Source organism: Diprion similis, chromosome 1, assembly GCF_021155765.1.
Source record: "Diprion similis isolate iyDipSimi1 chromosome 1, iyDipSimi1.1, whole genome shotgun sequence".
In the NCBI taxonomy this organism is placed as follows: domain Eukaryota; kingdom Metazoa; phylum Arthropoda; class Insecta; order Hymenoptera; family Diprionidae; genus Diprion; species Diprion similis.
In genome coordinates, this window is record NC_060105.1 from 861,082 (window position 1) to 888,457 (window position 27,376).

At 44.3% G+C, this 27,376-nt stretch overlaps 1 protein-coding gene across 3 annotated transcripts in view; it reads left to right on the top strand.

Moving 5' to 3' along the window:
• The window catches only part of LOC124405773 (tensin-3-like), an 82,529-nt gene that overhangs the window by 21,305 nt on the left and 33,848 nt on the right, over positions 1-27,376 (top strand). The window contains exons 1-2 of one of the 3 annotated variants that reach the window (XM_046880983.1): positions 8-158; positions 26,214-26,288. Coding sequence is in view for 2 of the 3 variants with exons in the window: in XM_046880952.1 (XP_046736908.1) it covers positions 26,214-26,288 (75 nt within the window). In the remaining variant the exon portion in view is untranslated. Of the gene's footprint in view, positions 1-7; positions 159-26,213; positions 26,289-27,376 lie in introns of those variants that run through there. The other 2 variants (XM_046880952.1, XM_046880962.1) reach the window with 2 other exon arrangements.

Consider the following 27,376-nt stretch of genomic DNA (forward strand, 5'->3'; position numbering starts at 1 on the left):
AACGCAAATGAAATAATTATCAAAGTTTTAAACGGCGTTGATGACAGTGTTAAGACGTTTTTAATAACCCGACAACTTTGAACTGCAGTTTTCATCCCTGTTACTTGTTTTTATTCTACCCTGCCTGAAAGCTACTCAATTGCAAGAAAAAGGCACAGGTGAGTCTTACTGTAATTTTTATTAATTGTTGACGATTTTTATACAAACTTGTCTCAATTTCACGTCGTTGTGGATATTTTGAAAAAATGTTCGTTCCTTTGAATCTGTGTTTTGAATTTTATTATGTTGAAACAAAATGATGACAGTTTAATTCGTGTGTGGTGAAAAAAATTTTAAGCAATAATTTTACGCGCGAAAATAACGTGCAGTAATTCCCTCGAGGTGTGCAGAGCGAAGTCTGTAACTCGTTTGTCGTTGGATGTATTAATTATTTCATTTTGTAATGAAGGGAGGCTATAATATATTCGTAAACTCACTTTGCCCGGTATGTGTGTACATAAGTCGAAATTTAATTTGATATTTCAGTTGATTTACGCGTTTCTATTGAATAATTAAACTGCCGCCAATTACGGAGCTGCGGATTCAAGCTCGTGCCGTTTAATTCAATATACATATTTACCGGCTCCCTGCTATCCGTGCCTGACTGTCCCGCCCCTTGAGTCTTAAACCCTTTTACGACTTCGTAGACAAAATATTTATGACAGGCAGGGCTTGAAGCGACTACGCGAAATTCTATTTTCAGTGTTAACCGAATCGATTTCGAGGGATTGAAACGACGTTGTACGCACCAACAAACGAATTAATATACCACAGAGTTAATCCCACCGTATGGGAATTTCGAAGTACGCATGTATGATATTGTTTATTAATTAATCTCATCATGGAGAATCGATTTGTTCCCCGGCATTTTAATATCGGTTAAATCCGTAACGCTTATCAAACACTGAATCAAATTTTAATTCCCCTTACCTTGTATACGTACATCATGCATGTATATATATACATCTATTGTGTGATGTATTGAAATTTAATCCACGGGGGGCGGCGAATTTCATTTTTTATTTTTCGATAAATATTCGCGCTGCTTCTTTCGCTCCGACTCATTTTCTTTCTTCCTCTAATCTTCCTTGCATTAAAATTACCTCCGCAATGAATCACCGCGTTGAAATGTATCAGAATATTATTATTACACCACCTCGAAAGTCAAACTCGGCTAATCAATATACGCATACATACACGCAATCAATCGCGTAAAGAGTGGAAAGAGAAAAAATATAAATCTTGTATGAAACGTGCGTCAGCATCAACGCCGAAAGATTACCGAGCTGGTATAAACAGCGCGATTTGCACTTCCGTTTTATTTACTTTAGTCATCCGAAGACGGGGGGAAACCGGTGATAAATGATGAATGAATCCATTTTTGACCCCCCTCACCTTGAAGCTTTCTTCACCAACGCTGGATCAAAGCGAAGCAAACAAAAGCAAATAAGTGACAACATCGCGGTACCTACGTTGCGTGATAATTTATTACCAGAATAGCTCGTTGATCGATTTGTGTCTTTTATACGTAGGTACACATAATATCGATCATGAACTTGACTGACGTTATTTAACGACAAGTACAACATTTGTCAGCACTTGGCTGGGCTGTAAAACTATGATTCGCAAATTTCGCATCGCTGAAACTTTCCTCCAATTATTGTTATTCGTACTATTATTATTGGAAATCACCGATCGATCGATGAACTATGGAAACTATATATCTGAATATAAATTGCATTACACGTGTACTCCAGTTTTTGCTATCTCATATCCGCGTATGTAAAATCATACACGTATACTCTACCTGCAACGTGAAGTCTATAAAAAAAGTTACGATGTAATGAGTAGAAAAAAATTGGCTAAAAGCTTCCTTCGCATTACGAGGATCCCCATCGTACTTTTTATTATTTACTTTTCGCAATTTAGGGTTGAATGAAGTGAGTTTTTACCGGATTCACGTAGCCTTTTTGGCTCAATTTTCTTTCCTTTTTTTCGTTTCTTTTTTGCTTCACCTCTTTCTTTCCCCTCGTCACGAATATACGAAGGAGAATAGATTCTCGTTTCGTTGGGCGACGTCGACGTACCACGTATAAGGTACCCACTGCCTATACATATACAATCTACATGTATATATGTACAGAGAGACGGGGGTGGCTCTAAGACCCATCGATCAATTAACCCGCCACGGGATCAGGTTTTATTATCTCGCTTCTAAATTCATTTCGTTACCGGCCTGTCCGTCTGACGTATCCCATCCATCTCTTGCCAAGATTGTCCACGTCTGATACGGTGTTTACCTATAACCAACCCGTGAATTTCCCAATTATTATCATTATTATTGTTATTATTATTGTTATTGTTTAATTTTATTTATTCTTGTCACGTTTATACGTATATATGTGTATATATGAGTCGTCAAAAGCATCATATCTGAATGAAACGAATGAAGAGAGAGAGAGAGATGAAATTGGAACCAAAATTTAAAAAAAAAGAAGAAAAAAAAATAAAATTATCAACGTGGTGAATAAATTCACAGACGTATAACGTGCGTATAAAACATGGAGAGCTCTTTCGGGAAATCAAAACAGGACAAAGCGAAAAGGAAAAACGTAAATGGAATTGGATAGGAGAAAAAAAAAAGAAAATCGAATTTTAAACATCAACTCGCTTTTCGAACGCCGACAAACTCGGCCGACTCTCATTATGGCAGTGCTACCTAGTATTTACCTGGAGCAGTGCCTACATCGAGTGGGAATTGGTTATACGATCAGTCGACATCAAATGCTTTTACCATAATACTGTGTCCTCGCTTTTCCATCTCTCTTCCTCTTTATTTCATTCCACCAATTCGAAATTGGAAGCAACTCGGTCGATGGAAAGAGAGAGGGAAATATATAATGACAATGAGAGTAAAAATGTAAATAAAAATAACCAAAACAAAAACGCAGCGAAGTAATTTTGGATGGTGTATACAAGAGGGAGAGCGGGAGGGAGAGAAGGAGGGAAGGAGGGGTATTTTATTAGCCACCGTGAGTGCGAATGCAAGGGATGTAATTAGCGCCGGAGCGACGAGAGCGCAAAGCTTTCGCCGGTATTAATCGAGAGTAATACGCGTCATCTCGGTTCGTCGTCGTCGACGTCGTCGACGTTAGCCGTCGTCTGTGATTTATAAACTTGATGTTCCTCGTAACCTGGAATTCGTTGAAATCTCCTCCGAGCCACTCGCGTATCCACGACATTATCTCACCTATTCGTCAAGCGTACATGATTCGGAATAAAATAACATAAAATAAAAATAAAAACAAAAGCAAAAGCAAACGAAGTAATGATATCCGCGTATGCTGTGCAAAATCCAATTAATTAATAAAACTGACCCTCTCTTTCGAATCATCGCTTCAATTTTTTTTTCATCCTGCTGTTTCGTCGAGTATATAAACCGCGATCTCCGTTTATTGCTGATGGCATATATTCCTCGAATTATGCGACGACGTTCAATTAATCAATACACCACCTGGGATTTCGACGGGGATATGAAACTATCGGCTTCGGATGATCTACGTCGCCTTATGTATATAGGTATATAACTCGGAAGATACGAGCCTCCGCACGTTTACCCTGTATCCAATAATACGAGGCAGCGTTGATACCGAGCAAATCCTATCGAGGAAATGAAATTAAGATGGCTGACTGTACATGTATACATACCTATACCCAAGCACGTGGGTAGGGATAGGGTATTTATTTACGACGATCTTGCATCGAAGGAAGGAAGGAAGGAAGGAAGGAAGGAAGGAAGAGCAATCTAATCCTCGGACCTAAGGTGGCATCTCATCCACACGGATAGGGGAAAGGCTCCTGGATTCTCGATCATCCCCTTCGCCTGGTTGCTATCCCGCCACCAGAAAGTCCCGTCGTAAAAAGTCCCGAACTTGATTAACGCCGCGGTCTTCGGGCGAGCCGATGACGACGACAAAGACGGTTACTTCTCGTCACCCCAACGAAACTTGCTGCGCCCTCCGCCAATCAGCTAGTGCGAACTTCCACGGTCTCGGAAATATTTCAATGTACCGTAAGAACCGTCGAGATTATACGCGCGCGTTTAAAGCTTCGCTAAATGAACATGTTTCCACGATCGAGACGTCGGGAATTTTCAAGCGAATCGCTCATCGGGGTGGAAGGAGATTCTGAGGATAGGATTCCCCGAAACAGACGCTGATGGAGGACGTCGGTTGTTTGGAGACGAAGATCGTCGTCGAGGGAGGAACTCTGACTGCTGCAAACCAATTTCAGACGAATTACTGTAACACGCTCCTTGTGATGTTCATTTACCGAGGCTTTGCCCTGGAATTGTTGTTTAATTCGATTTTCACGTGTCTGAACTTCGCGATCAACCGCAAGCTTGCTAATTTTAATCTTTCTCGCGGAATTAGAGAACCGCGTTATAAATAGTTCGGAACGCTGCCTCGTATTGAATTTTATCTCAACTATGGCTTGTCACTTCGCAATGCGTCATCTGGTGGAAAAAAGGCTGACAGCCGACGGTTGATCCTTTTTTTTTTTTGCGTGTCGATGGTAGAACAGGTATAATTATTGATTAAGTTTCGTCAATTTATATGACACAAGTAATTTCAAATCCCAAGAATTACGATTTTCCTCCATTGAAATTAACAACTTAGGTTATGTGGTCATAAAATGGCGCCGACTACCAGGCTCTTACGTCATGAAGACATTTTCCGATACCCTTGAACGTCTTGAGGCTGGGTGAAAAAAATTGTACCGTGCCGTGCGATTCTTAGCACGCGAAATGCCGACTGGCAACAACGATCAACGCTACCACTGTGTACCGAAGAGCGTTATTTTTCATTCGGCATCATAAATCTAGACACTTGCAGCTCGGAGGATCGTTTGTCTTCGCTTCGTTGACCCCCTCGACGACCCCGATGATCGACCGAGCGCAAGAAACACTCGAGAATTCGGCTCGCCAACCGCCGTTTCAGAACTTTGTCCGATTCTTAAAGACCGAAACTACCCCCGTGTGGTGCACAACGGTGGCGAAGATTTTTTGCTCGGCAGTCTCAACGCTCTTCGAAAAAAGTTATAGGCGCGTGTCAAGCGCAGATTGCGGTTCATTTTCTTTTTTAGTCTTCTTTTTTTCTTTTTTTTTTGGAGAGGAGAAAATTTCGAGAAGATAAGTTTAGTTACGTATACAAAGCAGATCAACGTTATTCCAACTTTGCATGATCGCACATTTTCTGTTATACCTCATGCTGTTTAAGGGACGAGTAGTTCACGGGTGCGTGTAAGGTATGCTAACGCAGGTGCGCGTCCATCGCCGATCGTCGAGTATCGTGATAAACGGGCGTTATTAAAGAATTCCCTCCAGATGGAGGAGAAAAGAGCTCTTGAAAAACAGCCAATCCCTCCCACCTCCCCCCTTTTTTATGGCGTGTATAACGGTGACGATCCCCGCCTTTTATATACCACGAAGTAAAAATGAAAAAGAAGAGGAAACGGATAAAAGGGGAGGGTATTTTAATTCGTATACCATGAAACGTTAACATTTGTCGAGGAATCTATAAAAACACGGAGAGCATGACGCTTTTATTGTGCGAGGCCGCTCCTTTCACGGTATTTCGATATACCTACTATACTTACGTCAGCACGGCTAGAGGGTGATAAAACAGCGTTACAAACACGAGCTATGCGTGTTACAGACACGCGAGTGTCTCTTCTCCCTTCTTTCACTTTGCCATCACACGAATGATCGTGTGTTTTTTTTTATTTTTATTTTTTTGTTTGTTTGTTTGTTTCTCTTTTTTGCTTACGACCCATACACGATTCTCAAGAAAGAAGTGCGTGAGTCGCTTTTAAATTTGAGAGAAATAAAAATAAAAATGATATACACAAATAAATAAATAAATAAATGATGTTTTCGTTGTCACTTTTCCCTGCGCGAAACGCGTTATAATCTTTAAAGAATTTAATATCCTCTCAGCTCGTCGTTCAAACGGCAATGAGGCGATCGAATGCTGCGCGTGCCCGTATAATTAGTTACGATAGAATCTCGCTTCACTCTCATTCAACGTCACGATGAGTGATCGATACGACTTTTATATTCGTTGACAAATTAATTAGAGCCGGAGGCGCTACGTGCTGAGGTGTTTCACGTTTTTCATTATTTTTTTTCTCTTTTATCCCCCCCCCCCCCCCCCCCCATCCCCACGTCCTTTGATTCTAGAAGAGGAAAATGAAGAAACCATTAAAAAGTGAAAAGTGAAAAAGAAAATACTCCAGGCGTAGTCGAACGTACACGAATATAGGCACATATTATATATAATCGATAGCAGGAAATGCTTCGAGTGTGTGGAGTGGATGTATTATATACATATATATATATGAGTATATATAATAAATATATATATATATATATGTGTATACACACAATATATACATAGACGTCGCCCTCTCTCAAGAATCGCTGACCCAATTTCCAGATCGCTCTCTACACACACTGTAGGGCTGAAGAAAAACGACGAAGTAAAAGTATACATATAATACAAGATGCGATAGATTTGATACGGTATTGACGAGAGAAAAATACGATGTTGAAAATATCAGAACCAATATTTTCTTGCCGTCGTGACCCGAGGAGAAAGCTTGCCGGTATTGAAAAGGATGATAAAATAAAAATAATAACAATAATCGTAACAAGGGGAATGAAAAATAGCCCCAGAGACAAAAGCTGACAAACCGAGACTCTCTAATTTCCCCGCGACGCGAATGGGGATGTTTATATTATAAATTTAAAGAGGCTTGCACGCAGATATTGCGGGAATAATTTCTCTTTGACTGCAGCGTTGCGCGTATGTATTGAGATGCCTGACTAATGTAAGTTTCGTTACGTCGGAACGAATCTGAGGGTGAAGATCACGTTTTCAAAGTATCCAAGCCTCCTTGAAATGCGGAAACCATTTGTATGTACAATTTATATATATATATATATATATATATATATATAGTAAACGGTCGAGTGAGAAAGTTTCCGAAGCTCATCGTCGACCAATGGCACATCACAGACATCCTCGTATCTGTATACTTACCGCTAAAAGTTGGCAAACAAATAATTAGGTATATGATTACTTACCGCAGAGTTTCCACCCTGCATCCAAGTTATAATTGCTGTATCTTTAACCTCAAGGTAAACATACATTTATAATTACATACGGAGTCCTAACGTCGCGTCGCGTCGACAAAGTTTATGCACGTATGGGTTCCATGCGTGGAAGGCAGGTGAAAAGGGTGGAAGAAAGTCTTGCGAGTATTCGAAGCTGAATAAGAAGGAAAAAGGAATTGAATCATGCTTCCGGAAACTCGCGCTGCCCGATTTCGACTACCCGGTAAATCTTGGACTGAGAAATCATTTACCCCGTTCGAGGGTGTTAATTAAATTTTAGCCCAGTGCGGCTCCGGTCCCTCAACCCTAGAGATATCATTTCAAACTTCCTGTTTCCCAACTCCGCATCCTCCAGGCAATGTGTGCGTTTCACAAGAAGCCTGTGTCCCAGTCACCCACACACGCATTTGCCAAGTTCGACTGTGTGGCGTGTCGTCGTGCCAAAGTTTACCCGTAAGACGAAGCGCTAACAGAATCTTCATGATTACTCTGCCCGTGTTGTTCCGGATGATTAATTGAAAATTAAAGCCGACACGCGTTACGTTTTACACCGGAAAATCTAATGCCGTTATAGATCCACTCTGTGGTGGATTTTGAGCAGATTTACCCCGGTTCTTGACTTCACGTTCACTCATTTCTTGCGTCAGCAGCGGATGTCACGTCAACTTCTATGGAACTGGTACCAAAGGATTACAGGTTTTTGGATTTGAGTGGATTGAAAATCGTTGATAATAACTCGCGAAGTGAACGCGTCTACTCTGTTGACAACTAAACTTATTTAAAATTCATGTAAAAAAAGAAAAATGCGGTCAGATACCTAATTGCAAGGTTAAGCTTAGCAGTAAGGATAGAAAACCGAAGGACCTGGTGAAAGTTGTCAGAATAAAATTAGGAACCAGATTTGTGATTGGAAATTATCTTTCAAAACCCAGCGAGTGTCTCCTCTTTTTAAGCTACCATCCACCGTTTCTGTTCTGCACATTTCCTTCCAGTTCCTCCGGCCGAGAGGTCAAGCGATCGTATGACGATATCGGTGGATCTAGCTCTGGAGGGGCGGGGGAGGGAGGAGATATTTTATTTGACGGGAAGGTGAAAAGGGGGGAAAATGAGGGGATGGAAACAGACCCGACTATTCAGACCGGTGCAGGTGATGGTGGCCTCCGAATCAAGATTCGAGTTTTGGCTCTTCTATTCAGAGCTTGCGATGTCGCTTTGTTCCGGGTGCCGGATCGGACGATGAAGGGACGGGGACGCGGGTTCGACTCCATAGAACGGAACGGAACGGAACGGAATGGAACGGAATGGAACGGTACTCTAGTCTCCGTCGCTCTTTATCGCAGGTACGTCAAGCCGAGGGAAAGAGAAAGAGAAATAGAAAGAGAGAAGGAGAGAGAGAGAGAGCGGTTTGGTTCCCGCTTGTCGACAACCAACCGGAGGGTTTACCACAATGTTTTCCTCCAATTTCACCCAAACAAACACAGGAGGCCCTCGTGATATAGACGGGACGTCGATCCGTTCATAAAAGGGAGCTCGTGTCCTTTGTTCGATGAAAAATGAAATTTGTACGAATACCGCGGGAAAACAGCCGCGGTTTCTGCAGTCTGGCAACAGTTATAATTAATTGTTTCAAACCGGCCCAATTAGACTTCCCGGTGGGCTGCAGCTATCGACTCCTGCGATTGAAAGGACTCGAATTTCGTTGTACCGGATTTTTTTCCAACAGACCTGAAGCTTCGAGATTGTGCTTTTTCAGGATTCTTCAATCGTCGCCGTCTCGAGGACCGTTTACTTTATTTAAAATCTTCTTGGATTGGTAAAAGACCCTCGAGATGATAAGGGGAGTGAGGGGGGTGAAGGGGGTGGATTTCCCTCCCCGTTTACGTTTCGCATTAAACTGCAGTGCGCTGCCTCGATTCTTCGGTCCGGTAATTGACTGGAAACGCTTGGTTTTATTTTCACAAAATAATACGCCGCTCCAGTAGGAACGAACGAATGGCAAACGGCTCCTGGAGACGATCTTCCCCCCTCCGTAGCAGTTTCTTGAGGGTTTCTTCCACCCTGACTACTCGTTCGCGGAGACTTAACCCAGGCATATTAGAGACTCTCCTTACCTTCTCAGGGGTGTAATTGAAATATTTTCCATATTTTCTTCCTGCTCCGTTATAACTATAATTATTATCTAATTATAAATTTCTCAAGCGTTATTACACCCCCAACCAATTATGCACATATTTAGCTGATGCTTCTATGATTCTGTTGCAATTTCTTTCCCTCGAGGATCCAGCATGGTTTGCGCGTATTGTAAGGGGCTGCGAGTGGACGAGGGGATTTTTCTGATCGAGAATGTGTGTCCCGCTTCTCATCCCTCTCGGATTCGCGGGGGTCCTTGAGCCTTTGTTCCCCGAGTATTTTTGCGGTTCCACATAATATCCTATATGTATAGGGATGGGTGGGGCACGAGCGTGGCTTTTTACCATCAAATTAGTTTAATTTTTTTTTTCTCTACCTTGAACAAATTCACCGAAATTTTACCAAAACTGTAAAAGAAAATTTGGTGTTTTTCTGAGGTACGACAACACCCCTCTAAAAAATGGTAAAAAAATCATTTTTTGGACAAATTTTTTGAGGGGAAATGTTGTGCCCATAAAGAGTTGCTATAGATGTATACCGGAGCTGCAGCATCCATCGTGCGAACAATATTATTCAAGTCAAGAATTATTTGAAAACTTCCGTGTCTCGAGTACTGTATTATAACTTTATAATGGTTTTCTATCTACCTGGCTGGAGGTCGAATATGGGCACGAGCGCAGGGTTCGGCTTCACCCCCACCCCACCCCCCACCCCACACACACACAGCGATGCGTCGGAAAACGTGGAAACTCGAAGAGGCGAAAGAACGGTGGAGGGCTGCCGAACGCGGCGAGATTTTTTAATTGTATTTAATTTTGCGTGAGTTGTTTTGCTCGTTTTCTACTAATTCCTTCATTTTTTTTCCTCCTCGCTCTCCCGCTTACCTCTCTTCATCTTGACATAATCGACGTAGCAGCGAGAGCGTGGAAAATTATAATTTATTTCACCTTTCGGGGAATATAAATGAATTCTCGAAGCGAGGCGACGACGCGACGCGACGCGACGCGACGCGACGACCGACGTGATTCTCCCTAAACTCGATTAATTTGCATCGAGTGCGAGGATAACGTGCAGCTAGGCGTTGAGGTCGGCGTATCAATTTCCGAGAAGAAAGTCAATTAACCAAAGGAATCGAGGGGGAAAACGCGGCGTAATTGTTCATCGCCTCTACAAGGTACAAACCTCAAAGGCGCGAGGGATCAGTGAAATTTTTGTTTCATTAGTCCATATTTATGAGCGAGCTCTGCACAATGTCCAGAGATAAATGGATCTCCGGATTAATATTTATACCAGCCAGTTTTACGTCTAACTTAACGACGTCATAAATAATATATCGACAGGAATATAATGCGAATATAATCGGTCCATTTCTCACCCATCGCCCATTAGCCCTGCCCCCATGCAGCTCCTCCTCTCCTCTCCTTTCCTCTCATCTCGCATCGCTTCACCTCACGCTCTGCGTAACTTTCCTCAACTTTATTTACGCCGAGGAGAAAAAGACGGCAAAGAGGGAAGGATTGGGACGACGGCGACGGCACAGTCGCGTCGTCGCCCGAAACTTCCGGTCGGTTCAACGACGTCGGATCCCCAGAAACCGTATGGTAAATTTATCCCCCCAATATATTCCTCGGGATTTTTTCCCACCCATGAATACCGGTTCAGTCGTTTAACTCTTCTGGAGCATTGACGCGACTTTTTCAGAAAGGAATCAGGGTAAAGGACTTCGAGAACGAAAGTGATCGTTCGTGTCGATGTCCAAAACGAGCAGAAATTATTTTAAAGGTTTAGAAATCGTTCAGAATTCAATGCACACCAGTGTTTAGGTACAGAAAGGAAAACCTTTGCATTTTTATTAATTGTTACCGTTTGGTGTTCTGTGAATTATAATTCTTTTATTTTTAATATCGGTGAGTCAAGCGAAGCATGAATGATTCCTTCACGATTCATCTCCGCATAACGCGGGCAGGTTCATAGTATGAATAATAATTAGCAGTTTTGCAAACCAACGATATACCGAATTAAGTCTGAATTTGAACGTGCCTACTCGAGGAATCGGAAAACTCGAAGTGGGACGTGACATCGAAGGAATCCGACTGTCTGAGCATTTCACCGGCACAATTAAGCGCCGTCGGGTGACCGCCCCCCAAAACAGCCCCCGGCTACCAGACGGCGGAAGGCTGTCAGTGCCAATACCAGAGTCTGCTGCCTGCTTCCTCCCCCCGTAATTCTTTTCTCTCTCTCTCTCTCTCTCTCTCTCTTGATCTCTCTCCATCCCTTCGACCATCTCGATGGGCGCAAGCCGCATCCAGTTCCCCGTAATCCGCCGACCGCGAGGACTCCAGCGGAGAAAGAGCTTTTGTCCGCGGTCTTTATTGCAAATACATACGTATACCAAGTATAAAGCCAAGTTTGCGCCTTCGTGTCTGGGCAGCTGGTCCGCGTTTGGTCGAGAGATTACGCGATAGGGAAAGTAAGGACAGCAGCCGCTCCGCGGTAATCGGATGGGCAAATATTCCGAGTGCTAAGCAATCGGCGAGGAACCAGTTTCCGGACTTGGATTGGCCCTCCAGGCCTAACTTCCTCGGTCAAGTCCCTCGGCGGTAGAGTCCAAAGTCAAGATTTGCCGGCGACCTCAACCTTGTCGGTGGTAACTCGACTCCCGCCCCACTTGATCGAGTCACGCTTCAGCTGGGGCCGGGACACCCTAGACTTGGAATTTGCTTCCGAACCTCGAACCCGATCCTACTTCACGTTACCCGGGACCAGGCTGACGGGCTTCCCGATTCTTCATCTTGAGGTGTAATAACGAGGAGAAAATTTTCTTAGTCTTTCATGTCTAACTTTGGAAGTTCGCCCGCGTCACAAGCATCTTCTTCCAAGCTGTTTGTATGCGTCACGATTTTTGACGGGCTACTTGGAGCTCCTTGTTCTACGGTCAAGCTTCGATCATGCGCGACGCGACATCAAAGTGATTGAAAGCACCGGGAAAGCTGGTGAGAAGCGCCTAAACATCACCCTCTGGCACTTCGTCCCGCCTCTCGTTCTTCTCCTAATTAATTAACTAACGGTTGCAGGAGCAATTGCTTGACAACAGACTCCCGCTGTTCATCGTGCACACAAGCTTGCTCTTTGTGGTTCGAATAACTGATTACTTCCGTTTTCTCCATGTGTATAGGTACCTACATTTCGCAACCCTGTTGTGATGAGTTTCGAACAACCGTTACACTTCTTTCATAATTTCCTCGGTCAACGGTGTCTTCAGAGATTAATTGAAGTCACTGACTTCACTTCGTCAATCTGTCTTATTTTTCTAATTTTTAACTATCTGAAAACGCTCCGAAGGAACAGGTAACTACGTCGAAATGGCCTCCAATTAACGAGATGCGGTTTTCAATTATTATAGATTGTCGTACAAGAGGCTGTGCGCCAAAAACTTCTGGAAGCCAGGAATCGAGACAAATTGCGTATTTATAAAGAGGCTTGCGAGCGTATCAATATCTTTCTGTTTCCTCCTCACCCCAATATCGCCCCCCTCCCCCTCACCCCTCCCCCATCTCTCTCTCATTGTCGTCGTTCTCGTCCTCCCAGCCGGCCACGTTTTTTCTTCTTTTAATATTCTCCCTCTTTCCTCTCTTCTTTCTTCTTCACTCTAGGTAATCATCCCGACCCCCAGTGGCCGCCCCATTTCACCCTCCACCCCCGTCCCACAGCACTTTTTCCCTCATCGTGAGGAAAACAAAACGCGATCGACAAGTTTGCATGTAATAACCATGCTGCTGTGGGATCCGAAACGTCTCGTGAAAGCGACGACGAGAAGAACCATCCGCCGTCGCTACGACGACGAGGAGAAGGAGGAGGAGGAGGAACAGACGAAGAAGCGGAGGTGAAGGGGATGGAATCCTACGGGCTGGCTCCTGGGTGCAGGATATAAAGGAAAGCTCTGAAGAGTCGCTTCCCGTAATAACATGACGGTAATTGGACGACTGCGAACACCGCCGCATGTTACCCCTACCCGCATCATAATTATTACCCTGGACTATAACGGCCAATTAAAGACACGCTGCAGTGATACCTACATCCATCCCTCAATCGGCCGTTATTATAACGAACCATTATGCATGTTGTTTTCACCGACATTGCCGATGATGCACTTGGATTCTTTGTACCAATTCATTCGGGCTCGGAGACTGTCTACAGAATTCCTCATTTCTGTGGCAAACGGTTCGACCTCCAAAAGGTGACGAGGATGAAGTTGAAATGGATGACATTTAGTGAACCATGATAAACGAAATATTCACTTGCCAAATGATGACCTTGTTCCCTGATGTTTTGTTACGTTAACGTCACTTTTCATTTAATTTTTACGCGATTTATGCGTCATAAAATTAGCAAACTTTGGGGTGAACTTGGGGAACAGGAGACACGTGGCAGGGCGAATGTCTTTGCCAATTTGTCATCGACGGGCGCCACGAGGCCGTAATGCGAGATAATAATACAGTCGATATCCGGCAGGCTAATGACGCAATTAGGTTCGACACGTGGACGCCTGTATCCTGCGGCTCGTCGCTTCCTGGAATCGGGAAGCAGGAAGCACTCCCTGCTCTTCTCGGATTCCGCGAATACGGAATTGCGCAGTTTTGCGTAGCCGTTGACCCGAATACCCGGTTAATCGAGATGAGGTGTAACTTCCGTAACGAGACACTAACGATCATCTCCGTCTAATGCGTTCGGCTGGGGGGAACTTAATTTTTCCTCGATCCTGAGACGCGGGACGACAAGGACCGCCGCCTCCTCGTCTTCAACGGTCATTAAACTCGAAACCCGGCTCTTCATTTCACCTCGATAGAGGACTTCCGGTGGCCTTGATGCTCGCCCCGGGAAGAGGAAAAAGCTCATCATCCTGATGGAATTTCGTATTATCAAAAAATTGACTCTCTGCTTGAGTAGATAAAAATTTATCGCTTTTTCATCCTGCGTTTCGTTCTGCCAAAACATATGGCGGATAGCTTGATACAAAATATTTATCATTCCCTCGAATTTCCGGGGCGGAAATCTATCGACCATATTTTTATTCCATTCTTCTCTCGACCTACTTTCGCGTGACGATCGAAACGGGAAAAATCAACTTATTCATAGACGAAGAACAGAGCGAATAATGAGTGGAATATAACGATGAAAAGGAGCGTCGATCAGGTCGAAAGGATGGACGGTGAAAAGGCTGCGGCTCATTGTCAGGGAATCGACGTTTCTCGGCTGCCTTTCGACCCTGTCGCTGTCTGACTGCTGACAGACAATGAGATCGTTTAATTTACGGGGAGTCAATTTGTGGCTCGGGTATATATTAGGCTCCTCTCTCTTCCTCGTCTCGTCTCATTTCATCTTCTCTCCTCTTCGCCAGCATATAATAATAATAATAATTTGGCTTGCGGCTTGTGCAGCGGGGTTTGTTTTAATTAAAAGTTTAAATCGCGCTTAGGTCAGAGGTTTTCGGGATCGAATCTCGCGGATGATTCCCATTTTCTCTACCCCACCGGGCAGGGGCTGAGTTGGATGTGTATTTTCGCCGACACCGCGGTCGAAAGCTCTGAGAATAAGGCTGGGAAATACGAGACGAGAGCGTGGATGGATCGCTTGCCAATTATTAACTTAATCCCTCGGATATCAAATTTTACAATAAACCGATCCCCCGGTTAAACTTTTGGAATATCACACCGGCGTCTCGGCGCCGCCGCTTGCTCAAACTTTTCCATTCCCGTCTTAATCGCGAAGACAGGTTTCGTTAAACGATTCCCGTCCTTTCCTTTTCTCTCTCGATCCTCTCCTCTTCCTCGGTAAAATACTCGAAATTAATTATACGGGTGAAATAATTCGATCAGAGAGAGGAAAAAGTGGAGGAAAGAAAAAGAAACGAAAATTAGACCCATACCGAACCCTCGGCCTCGCGGCACCGAGTGAGGGTGAAAAAATTTTTATACAATCTTCTTTATTGCCGGGGAGAAGGGTGGCTAATTTGCGGCGAGAGATCAAAAATCCTCCCCTCCTTTCTCTCTCTCTTTCTCTCTCCGACTTCCAGAGTTTGTTTCGAGTCCTCAAGGCGAGTCGTTGACGACTCAAAGGGCTCGAAGAACCCACCAAAGGACTCGCAGGGAGCTGCAAGGGTTCCGGGTACACACACGCGGGGCTAAATTCACGGCGTAATTGTAATTCAAGTGCCTACCACTTTTCCTTCGCGACCCTCCCACGTCCCCGCTTTTTGCGACCGAAAAGCAACCCCAAGAAAACAATTGTTCGAAAATACACATATTATATAACCGTAAAGAGAAACAGCCGAGAGGTAGGAAGACTTTCGCCGAGCCCGCGTATCCGGGCAACGACGACTAGATTTCGTCGTCAAACCCGTCGAGAGCGACACTCGAGCTTCTTTAAACCTCTCACGACCCTTTCGGCTAATTTTTCCTCCCCCCCCCCCCTCCCCCTCCATCTCTTTTCTCCCGAAAACTTTAATTGCCGGAATTTACGTTCCCGGGGGTTGAAAATTTGGATATATTTGCAGATAAACGATGCGAGGGGGTGGAGGGGGTGGGGGGATTCCACTCTGCACCGATTCATCGTGACGCTGAAGATTTGAAAAAAAAAAAAAATGAAAAAAGAAAGAAAAAAAAACAACCACCACGCGATTTCCGAAGCTGTAAATTTCCCTCTGGAAGCAAAAACAAAGTTTTTTACGCCAAACTTTCGGCCTATACAGGCCGGAAAATTAGTTGAGCTAATACTGCCATTTAAGGATCTCTCCAGAGAGGTGGAGGGCGGTGAATCGGATGAGAAAACGGCCCTAATTTCTTCGTATTCCAGGACCGTGTCCGGGTACGGGGATAACTTATAACGAGCATAATTAGGGTTTGCGAAACAGTTGAATAGACCGGGCGCGTGAAGTGGTCTTTAACGAGTTTCTTAGCGGCGGCTTAGGGTCGGTCGGTCCGTCGGTCTGCTGGGCGAGGGACGAGGGGTGGAAAGCTCCCCCGTCCTTCTACCCGAAGCTTCGAAGCTGCGCCTCTACGTTTATCAGAGGACCCAAGCGAAGCGAAGTCGAGAAACTCAGTGGCTTTATTTCTTCGCTAATTTCGGCTACACCTCGCTGTCGTTAAATACCGTTAACAATTCACAACCCCTTTGATGGTAGAGGCTAGAAAACAGCCGAGCCTTTTTTCCGTGACGGGGTGAATTTTTGTCGCAGAACGATTCTTTTCACGGGGTATAAATTATAATTCTGCGAATTAGGGAGAAATTGCGGATTTGTGTGTCTGAAAGATTTTTGTGTGCCGGCTGAGGTGGAGGAGAAGTAATATCAGTCTTGAATAATTATTTTGCGGAATTTTTTTCTCTCAGAGGTTGCTTATTTCTGTAGTGTATAAAGCTTGCAAACGGGTTTAAATTCTGCCTTAATTTTACTCCAGGCGCCGCGGCAACGACTCGACCCTTCGTTAATGCGCAATAACGCCTCACGGCTCTGATGATTATGAAAATGAGGTAAAATTTTCACCCTAACGCGAAATTTAGGAGTTTATAATGTTTTCGCAAACAAGCGGACGATATTAAAAAGACGACCCAGTCGGGTCCACTTCTTGTTACATCTATTATACTTATTATATGTAAATCCAGAACTTAAAATTCTTACAGAGATAAACTGCATTTGATTCGCGTTCACGTCGCCAACTGGCGCCTGCCATGAGCGATAAATTGAGAATATTGGGTACCCGATGCGATCGAAGCACCGATTCGCAATCCAATGCATAAGTTAGACGCCGGTTTCAATTGTGTAAAATTCAATTTTCGAATCACTCGGACAGGATTGGCAAGGACCGTGGGTCAGCGAATACGACCACTTCAACCCCCTGAAGTAAGAACAACCGATCGGGATTTAAATTTCTCAAATCATCCCTCGAGTAACATAATTTTTTCGGATTCTCAGCTGTCGAAACTCGGAAAAGTTCATGAACAAGAGTTTGTCATCAAACTCCCAAGCGAAGTTCAAGTGCAGAACTTTCTCCGCAGGTTTCCGAAAAATGTTCAAAATGAATTTCTACCGTAGCATTGTAAAATTTATAACATTGATCAAATTGCTGCAGAATTCGCGCGGCGTGGCCGACTATATACATTTTCTACAACTCGGCAGCCTCGGGAGGTGGCTTAATTAATTGCAATAATTAAAACCAAGGCATTAGCAAGCGGTGTAAGGCGTGTACCTTGCATACCTTATATACGTATACGTATACAATATACATCCGCTTTACTACTGAATATGCAAACCGACTGTGCTGCAGTACTTTACTCGCACCCCTTCACCCACCTGATGTCTTCGTCTGTCACGAGAGCATCTCCAACCATTCCTTTGCCTTTCGCTATGAGAAACCAGCGACTTTAGTCGCTGGTAGGTAATTTAAGGGCGGAAAAAAAAGATTTCAGTGATAAGGTTTATCAATTTTATAAATGAAAAAGTAGTGGGTGAAGTTTTTTCTTCTATTTCGTACAACGAAACAGTTTTGGCGAAAAGAAAAGCACCCCTAATCGCTACAGCTGGGCTAAGCTTATCCTTCGGCAATAGCTGCTGCTGCTGCTGCTGCTGAGTCGTTTTGCGTATAGATTACCCACTGAACATTTACATTTACATTCACTTCTGTAAAACGAACCTGACCGGCGAACGAGGAAAGGGGTCAGCCCGTTCTGCCGAGAATTCAATCCCGTAAACGCGTAAATGACGCCGGGACTCCGAAGTTTCGGGGCGACGACGAAGGGAAGGGACGGAAATCGGAGGAACGAGAAGGGGACAGGATGCGATCGGGATTACGTTCGTTGAAGTGAGACGACCGAGAGACCGTGGAGTAGGTAGGCTAAATCAGTACCCCGGTTCGACTAATTTTCAACTAAATTAAACAATTCGACTACTTTTCCACGCCTCGCCCTCCTCCTACAGATCGATTTGCAATTTTATATCGTTTCGGCAGTAGCAATACAAGGTCGGTTCTCGATACAGATTCCTGTACCGACATTTACCGACGCTCCCACTACGTTGGTACATTGGGTGTGTCGGTAAAATGTCGGTACAGAAATCTGTACCCAGAACTGGCCTTGTATTATTACTTTTGAAGATTGTGTGGTGGGTTTTTCCGATTTCACTGCAGTGAGACTGGAACGAATGAGCGGCGTGTTTGAATAGAGATAAGTATGTTGAAAATGGAATAACGTACCGAAACATCTTCGCTGCTTCTTTCCTCGATTCGGTCCGCATCTTGCCGGGGGTTAAAATATTCCCAGGCAGATATTCGCTCGGAGTGTTGCAGGGTTATGTAAGAATTTATAAGTGAAAACGTACAGCTTAACGCGAGGGAAGGTAAGGAATGCTGGTTTCTTTTTTCTGCGTGAAAAAATAATTGAATCAGAGCTGAAGGGGAAACCAAGAGTGCGGAATTAAGGAAAGCATAAGACGCGAGAGGAAAGTAGTAAGACGGTAATTGACAATCGGCAAAGAACTAATAAGTGGAAAATTCTTGGGAGCGGTCGAAGAAAATTAAACATTCCGATCTTTTTCTCTACATAATTTGATGTTTGAGAAATGGATACATTTAAAATTTTCCCACTCTCCACCGACTCGATAAACGCTTTTACTTCATTCATTCTTTCGTATTTGTCAGCCCGGCTGAAATGCGCGGGTTTTGGATAATTAAATCGGTTCACATTCAGTCCCGCCGTATACAAATCCATGTATACATATATGCTGTATATATGCAGCAGCGGTTATCCGACCCGATAATGTCGATCGAAAACAATGCGGCATTCTTTGCGACGATTGCAGCGTCACGAATTGAATGAAATTTCAACGTCGACGGCCAATAATCTACGGATTCAATATTTCCCTTTGTTTAAATTCCACCGTCCGTTGGTCTATGCAATCTTTTCGCGCAGCACTCGAGCCAATCCAATAATTACAAGTAAAATCGATTCGAAGCCTTTCTCAGGCGATTAATTAAGACACCCTTGAGTCGCAGGATTAGTGAGGCGAAAGGGAATGGGAACGGAAAGGAAAAAGTGTGCGAGACTTTCGAGGCGAATGAGAGAAAGAAGAAACGATAATGGGCATGCATTAATCTTTACTTTAAATGAACGGTGTAACATTATCGATTAATAGTACATTATGTAACAAGGGAATAAAGTCGGAAATTTTATATTTCCCGCAGAGATGCGGGAGAAAAGTCCTAATATACCACTTTCGTCCGAGATTAGAGGTCAAAAAAGTTAATCTTACGTCAGAGTCAGGATTAAAAGGAATTAATAAGATTCCGCGGCTGTAAATTAGTCCACATCCGCTTCGCGTGGGATATGAATCGATCCATCCATCTTCTTCATCATATCCCAGGCAACGCAGTCATCATCTCCGCGGCAGGAAAAGCAGACACTCGTGTCTGGGTATGATCAAAACACAGCGTATCGTTTGGACAGCCTTCGGAAGGGCGGTAATCAACGTTTGACGTTGAGACGCGGCTGCAGCTCTCCAGGATTAATTCGAAGCAGGCCGTAGCTGCGCAGCTGCCTCGGATTGCATGCAGAGATCCAAGCTCTCTGCACAGCCTCTCGCGGGTGGCGATGATGAACGTGAGAGGAGCCGGAGCTCGACGGCTTATCCTCAATTCAACCTCCGGGAAAAACGCCCTCATTCCCGTCTGAAAATTCGCAGAGATTACAAGCCGGGAAATATATCCAAGATACATTTTGAATACATTTTTCGATTTCAATCTTCGAAGAAATAGACGGATGACGTGGTTTCATAAAAGAGGAATAAGTTTCTTCAAAATGATTTCATTCCTGCTTTTGGTATTAAAATTTTCCGGGACGCCCATTAATCCACCTTGGATAGCTGTACTATATGCACATATATATATATATATACCTTGTACGTATAATACATATGCAGAGACATCGCCGCAGCTGATTTATTGCAGCCTGGCTGTAATGGGCGCAAGTCGGGTAAATTTATTGGAAGGTTATTAAATTCTTGTCTAATATGCCGGAATAATGGGCTCCAGTGTCCAGGCCGATGCGATATGAGCTTTAACGCGAAAGCTCGGGGCTGCCGCGTTTCATACCCGCGGCGTCGCATCCCTTGGCGATGATAAGGTTGGGCGAGAAGAAGTGAAATCGCGTGTACGCGCGATACGCGCGTGACGGTCCTTTGTCCTGAAACTCGGTCATTCACGTTTCCGTCTGCGTCATTTCGACCGGAAAGACCGCCGCGTCATGGACGAAAGGCGGCTGCGAAGGACCGAAGGATTTACTTGTTGGGTGAAGTGATTAATGAATATGTTTCCACAGATTAGATCCTAGTCACAGGTGTTATGAGTATAAGTCCCGTATTATTATCAATCAAACGCGATACGGGATGCGAAAGGACCGGAAGTCGTACCTACACGTTTTCCCTTTTCCCAAAAAATTCTTTCGGGAGGGAAAGAGGAAACACAAGCTGAAACTTCGCGCATTGATCTGTCAAAAGAGAGGAACAGGCTCCCTCAGGTCACGATAATCCCGCGAAATCTGTCTCCATTATGGGGGTTATGCCTGCAGGTGTATTCCCACGGTGCCCGCGGCACACGACCCCGTTATAAAACTCAATTCTATGAAAATCTGGGTCGATTTGCAGGGGCGGCGCCTCCCTTCCTCCCTCTCTCCCTCTCTCCCTCTTTCTCTCTCTCTCTTCCTCTCTACTAGGTGCACACGATAATCTCCGAAGGTATAGGCCATTCTTCATTATCCGTGTATGATCGAAACGCACGCGAACGGCGCTGTGCCGGGATCGGGAAGCGGAAAATCCCCCGGGACTCGACCTAGTCGTTCACCATTTAGCTCACCCTCTGAACCTCACTCGTTCCGATGATCAGGATGCATGCACGTGACAAATGAAAAAAAAGGGAATAAAAGTAGGGGACAATATGACGAGATAATTTTTGACCACAGCAATAACTTTCCGAAAATTTATACGTTACGTTTTAACGTTCCTAAGCTCTGTCTCGAAGTTATCCTTCGGGTCACCCCCGCGCCGCTTTATCCATCCCCTCATCCACTCAATTATTCACCGTTACACGTCAGGAAAAAAAGAAAAGAGAAAAGAAAAAACCAAGAAGAAGAAAAAGTGCGTGAGAAAAAAAACAACAACGTCAACGTCCACAATTCTGTTATAGAAGGTACGTAATTTGAAAGTGAATTGAAGGGCGGTACACCCTGTGATACAGGTGGAAATAACAGGCATGTGTCTGGGGGCGGAGAAAAAAATATGCTTCTAAAACATGTGTTTTTGACAGAGAAAAAAACAGAGGCTGAGAATGAGGAAAGAGAAGAAAAAAAAAATATATATATGAAAGGTAAGAAAATCGTGAAGGGTGTAATGCTTACGTACCTATGATAATATCTCGAATAATTTTCCGGTGTCGGACTGTAATTCTGACTCGTGAGGTAAAAATTGTTCTCGAAGGGAGGGTTTGACGCGGGCCGTATCCTCCTCACCCTCCCACACCCTCCCTCCCCCCTCCCCTGCCGGTGGTAAACGTGGTATCAGATTCTAAATTTATAATAAGCCCCAGGGCGAGCTTCTGCCCGATCCTCGCTCGTGTCAGTCCCTCGTCGCGCCGCCCACAAACTTCTTGCTCTCTGCTCGTTCCCCGGGTTTTCCTTTCGGAAAACTTACCTCCCTCACAGCAGACTTGCCGCTCTTCTCCCTATTCGCCGCTGCATATTTCATTCGATCAAACATATCAGAGCCCCTTCCGATCATACCCTCCACCCTCCGCCCTTCACCCTTACGGAAAGTTTACGGCTAGACCGCGCTTCGCCTCTGTATGTACGAAAATAAAATTTTAATCCCTTGACCGGTGATTTTTCGCGCAAGAAGAAGAAGAAGAAGAAGAAGAAAAAGAAAACGAAGAAGACGAGGCGTTCGTCAGTCACGAATTGGGCAACGTGAGGGAAAAACCCGCAGGTGCGACACTCGAGTCGAGGCTGCAATAGTGTAGTGTCGCTGTTTACACGGCCGAGTCAAGGCACGAGAGTAATTACTTCGAAAGTTTACCATCGGGGGCGAAGGATGAGGGGCCGAAAGGGAAGGATAAGAGGACTCACCGAGTCTGCACCAAGTGGCAGCAAGTCCTTATTTTGCCCCTTTCCCCATCTCCCCCTATAAGAGTGGGCTGTACCAGAATTCCGCTAAGATGTAGGAGCAGCGGGGGTGAAGTGTAGAGGTTTCGAGTGTTGGTGGGGTGGGGGAGGGGGGCGACCTGTCGCCGTTATAATTAAGCGGCGCCAAGGTTAACTACCCTCGCCGAGCGGTGGAAACACTCGCACCGTGCCCTGTCCATTCGCAATTCACCGTTTCGCGTAATAAGTTAACAGAGACCCGGTGACCAGGAAATGACTGTTAATGTTATCGTCGCTGTTTCAGGGGTTGGAAAATTCTCTGCGTCTTATCGTCTGCTTTCCCTGCAACGAATATCTTGAATCGCAGACATCAACATTTATATGTAAACAAATTCGGAGAGGCTGCACGGTCAAGTATGAATAATCGATGAACATACAACCGAGAATCTCCCCCCATCCCCCCCAAAAAAAAAAAAAAAAATTCCCCCGCGGAATATAGTATAGGGATACTACGAGGTAGGGGAAAGTCGGGAAGAAAAACCGCCGGGTTTTCTCTCTCATGAGCACGTCTTTATACCGTTACCAAGAAATTACAAACTTTTGCCGAAAATGACCCGGAGACATTTTGACTCCATTATCATCTTCGCAAAAGCTCGGTTTTAAGGGCTGACGAGGACGCCCCTCGGGATCGATGAACCCTGCGTATATGGCTCTTGGTTACCCTGGTCCACGTTGTAACCGCGTGTAATGGATCGTACGCGACGCATTTTGGAACGAGAGACCGGGTATATGCCGGCCAATGTGCCATGCCTATGGCGAAGGACAAACGAGAATGTATGGAAATTTACATCCCTTCGCGTGGGACGAGCGTTTTGGAACCAGAAGTGGGTGCCGTGATGGGCTGAAACGTACGTTGCTTCTCTTCGTTTTTTACGACAGATGGGTAATATGTTTTTACCTTCTCTCCGTCTCCGTTTTCTGTACTTTACACCTTATTTTTTTTCATTCTTTCTACCCTTTTTGGAACCGGAACGGAGTTGAAATTCCGTATTTTTTGGTGGTGATAATTGAAGTAAAGAAAAATCAAACTTTGACCAAATATCAGAGTTTCGAATAGTTCGAAACCCGAGAGGGAAAAATTTCGAAAGGACGAAAGGACGAAGGGCATAACTCCGACAATTCAAAGTTCCGAAAGTGCGAAAATGAGAAAATTTAAACATATGATACATCGAAATTACGAGTGATCAAAGATTTTTTGTTCTTCGAATTTCTGGCTTGGTTAAATTTCGCCATTTTCATCTTTCTTTGTTTTGAATGTTCGATATTTTTCCGTATGAAATCCTCTGATTTTTAACACCCACTCGTCGAATAAACTACGCTGCGTGATCATATTTCAACTTTTGGAATTCAAAACTATCGAAACTTTATTTCTCGTAATTTTGCTCTACCGTAACTTGAATTTTCAGAATCTGGCATTTCGGAACATTTAGCCGTCGGGTTACCGACCATTCGAAACTTTGTTGTTTCGTAAAAGTTTGATTTCTTCACTTCAAGTCTCGCCAGCAAATAATTGCTTGCGGAATTTGAATCACGCCCCCTTTAAACGGATCGTTTTTAAAATACCAATTCTCATACGCAGTATATGGATAGCCTGCAGAAACGACAAGCGATCCGTCAGTCGACGGTGACGAGGGGACAGTTTTTCTATATTTTCCCACACAACCACATGCGGGCGTATCGTGATTGATACGGGAAAAGTCAAAGGGGTGAGAAGATGGGGGTTGCGACTCGTCTACCGCGATGTCGCGGCTGCTGCTTCTTCTTGTTTCGGTCATTCTTCTTCCTTGTCTCTCGTCTCTTCCGTCCGCATATGCGAGGTCGCGACGCTCATTTTTCAAAAAGCCTATAAGTCAGCCCCTCGCATATTAAAACTAACATCCCTCTCTCCGTTCTTCGAACCCCGCGTGCTCCGGGTTTGCGGAGTAATTACCTACCCATCGTGCATCGCTGCTACGTCCTCTTCAACTCCCTTTCTCGTTGTCCACTTTCGTTTCTCGAGCTTTCGGCCCGACTCGACTGCAGGTGTGCACCAAACTTTTAAGACAATGAGGAAACGTCGCTGCGATCTGTGTGAATTATTTCCGCACGCGGTGGATCATCGTCGTCTTCGCAAAAGTTAACTTCTCGATTCCGTTGATTGAATAATAAAACCCGTTTCCCGTAAGTAGGGAAAAACTCAAGGGTAGGAGGCCGATACCCGAAGGATTCGATAATTCAACTAGATATTGCGATATAAAAAAAGGAAACTTTGCAGACGTGATCGTTATATTTCTACAACTGTAGAGCAAACAACCGACGGTATGTTTCTTAATACTTGTAATAATATTTTAAGGGAAAAGAAAAAATATGAGAAAAAGAAAAAAAAAATAATAATAACCGGAGCGAGGTAAAGTGGTACTTGGATAATTGTAGAGCCGGGAAACGCGAGTGCCTACTCAGGAAAGTATGAGAACGAACCAAGTTCTCTCTCAATTTTCTCGACGCTACGATCAGAAATTTTTTCATTCAATCTTCTCTCTTTAATACGTGCGGAATAGCTAAAATTATTCTGCATTTTTTTTTTCTAAATTGCAACATTTGAGTGGTACTATAAAATGTTCTATCGCGGTATTTATTGCTTCAGTGGTCGTTAATATTTTCTTTTGATAGATTGAAGTTTTTTTTTTTTTTTTTTGGAATTCAAACAAAGTGCTAGTTAGCAGGAAAACTACAGTGCAGTTGAAATATTTATTACGCAATATTCTGCATATTATTTATTGCAGGTTGGAAATGTATTCTGCTTATCTTGATTTGGTAATATATCTCTACTATCATCTAACGAATTGAAGAATAATCAATGACTATATGATGATATCCTACGCAGCATTCAAACGTAATAAAAGTTATTACATCAGCAGTTTGGATGCAGGCAATGAAATTGACCGCCGAACCGATATCGCGGTCTGCTTTGTAGTAATGAAACGAAATTACTGAACGGTGGATTAACTTCAATTAACAGTAACTGCACGGAGGCATGATCGAGGTTTGCAACGAACCACACGTGCAGTCCCTGATGCATAATTTCCGGAATTCATTAAAGGAAACTTGACGTTTGTTTGAAGTATTTATGCCCGACGCAGCTGCGCAATTTGAGTAACAAAAATGGCATAATCCGCAGAGTCGCGTGTTTTTAATCCGTACAGAATTTAGCGAGATGTTCTCTAAACCCGATGAAGAGATCGTAGAGTGTGGTTGAAATTTTATACGCGATGAAAAGTGCGAAACTGTTGCGGAATTCTGCAACACGTAAAGCGCCCGGCGGCGTAATGTAGGCCACTGTTATAACGCCACGGTGCTGGAAACAACTCTGTGTGTGGCAATATCACGTCCCTCCGGGGAATTTTGCAGGGTTTCGCCAAGCTTTAAATTTGCATCTCCTATAGTTCCTTTTTCGCCGCAGGGTGCAGATGTCGAGGAGTATTAACAAAGACTCGCGAAAAGAGTGGGAGAAATTTAAAAAAGGGACGTAGTTACAGGAGACACTCAGCCTATGACTTACATGTATGTGTATATACACACCTAGGTATATATGTATACGTATAGACCTGATTGCAACCCCGTTTTTAACACCCCTTGCATCTTTCTGTTGCAGCACAGCCACCGCTCGACACCGGTACTTCTAATCATCTCGCTAGCTGGGATCAAAGTATGCAGTCCAGATGGAAAAGTGAGTTTTTCGCTGCCTTTCTCTTTTTTTATTTTATTTTTTTATTTCGTTCTTTTCTTTCCTTCATTTTCTCTATCTCTCTCTCTCTCTCTCTCTTCTTTCATTACCGTTATGCGCCGACTTGCGACTTGTCAGCGGGATGTTCTCCCTTCTCTGTAAAGAACCAGCAGCTGCACGTGGCATTTATACCGGCGACGAAGAAGAGAGGGTGCGGTTTTCACCCCGCGGTTTCTGCACGACTTTTCGCGTGCTTGTTCATTTCTTTTTTTTTTTTTCCTTTTTTTCCCCTATGGTTTTTTTCATTTTGCTGGTTTCGTTCCTCTCCTTTTTACCCCCGGCTACCCACCACCTTTCTCTGGAACCCATCGCAAGCCGCAATCACCTCGGGCTCTACAAAGAAACTCGGCCAAACCGAAGAGCGAGAGAACGAGAATAATAGTGGCGATGCGGGGGTGAGAAACGCGAGGCGAACCAACGAACGAACGTACGAACGAACGAACGAACATGCAGCCCGCCCCACACAATATGGCACTAGTCCCGCTTTTCAACAGCTGCCAGACATTTTTCATTTAACTTTTCTCTACCTTTCTCTTTCTCTTATAGTCCTCTTCCTCTCGGCAACCGACTTTCGGTCGGAGCCCTGTTGCTTGTCCATGAGTGGGGGGAGGATTTTGACCGACTTACCGAGAGATAGTCGTAGAGAAATTCTTCTTTGACCCGCGTTTAAGTCTCACGGTAATTCCTCGATCGATCGTTGAAAGCACTTCGAGTGTCGCATTTTCTACTAGCGTAATGAAAAATTGCCCCGCGACCTCCGGAAAGCCTTCGACTTTCGATTGAAACCCCTCGAAGCTACGGGAGCATCAGACGAGTCGTATCCAGAGAAAGAGGACGGCCACCCCCGACCCGTTCCCATTCGGGGCTGGGGATGGCATACACGCCCTTGGCGACAAAAGGTTGAAAACGGATGACACATCCTCGCCTTGTCTCGCGATAGAACCATGAAATTACTCACGGACCATAAACCGTAGCTTCGGCCTTGCAGTCGTTGGTCATTAAATCCGGCATCGCGAGTTTGTCGAGACGGG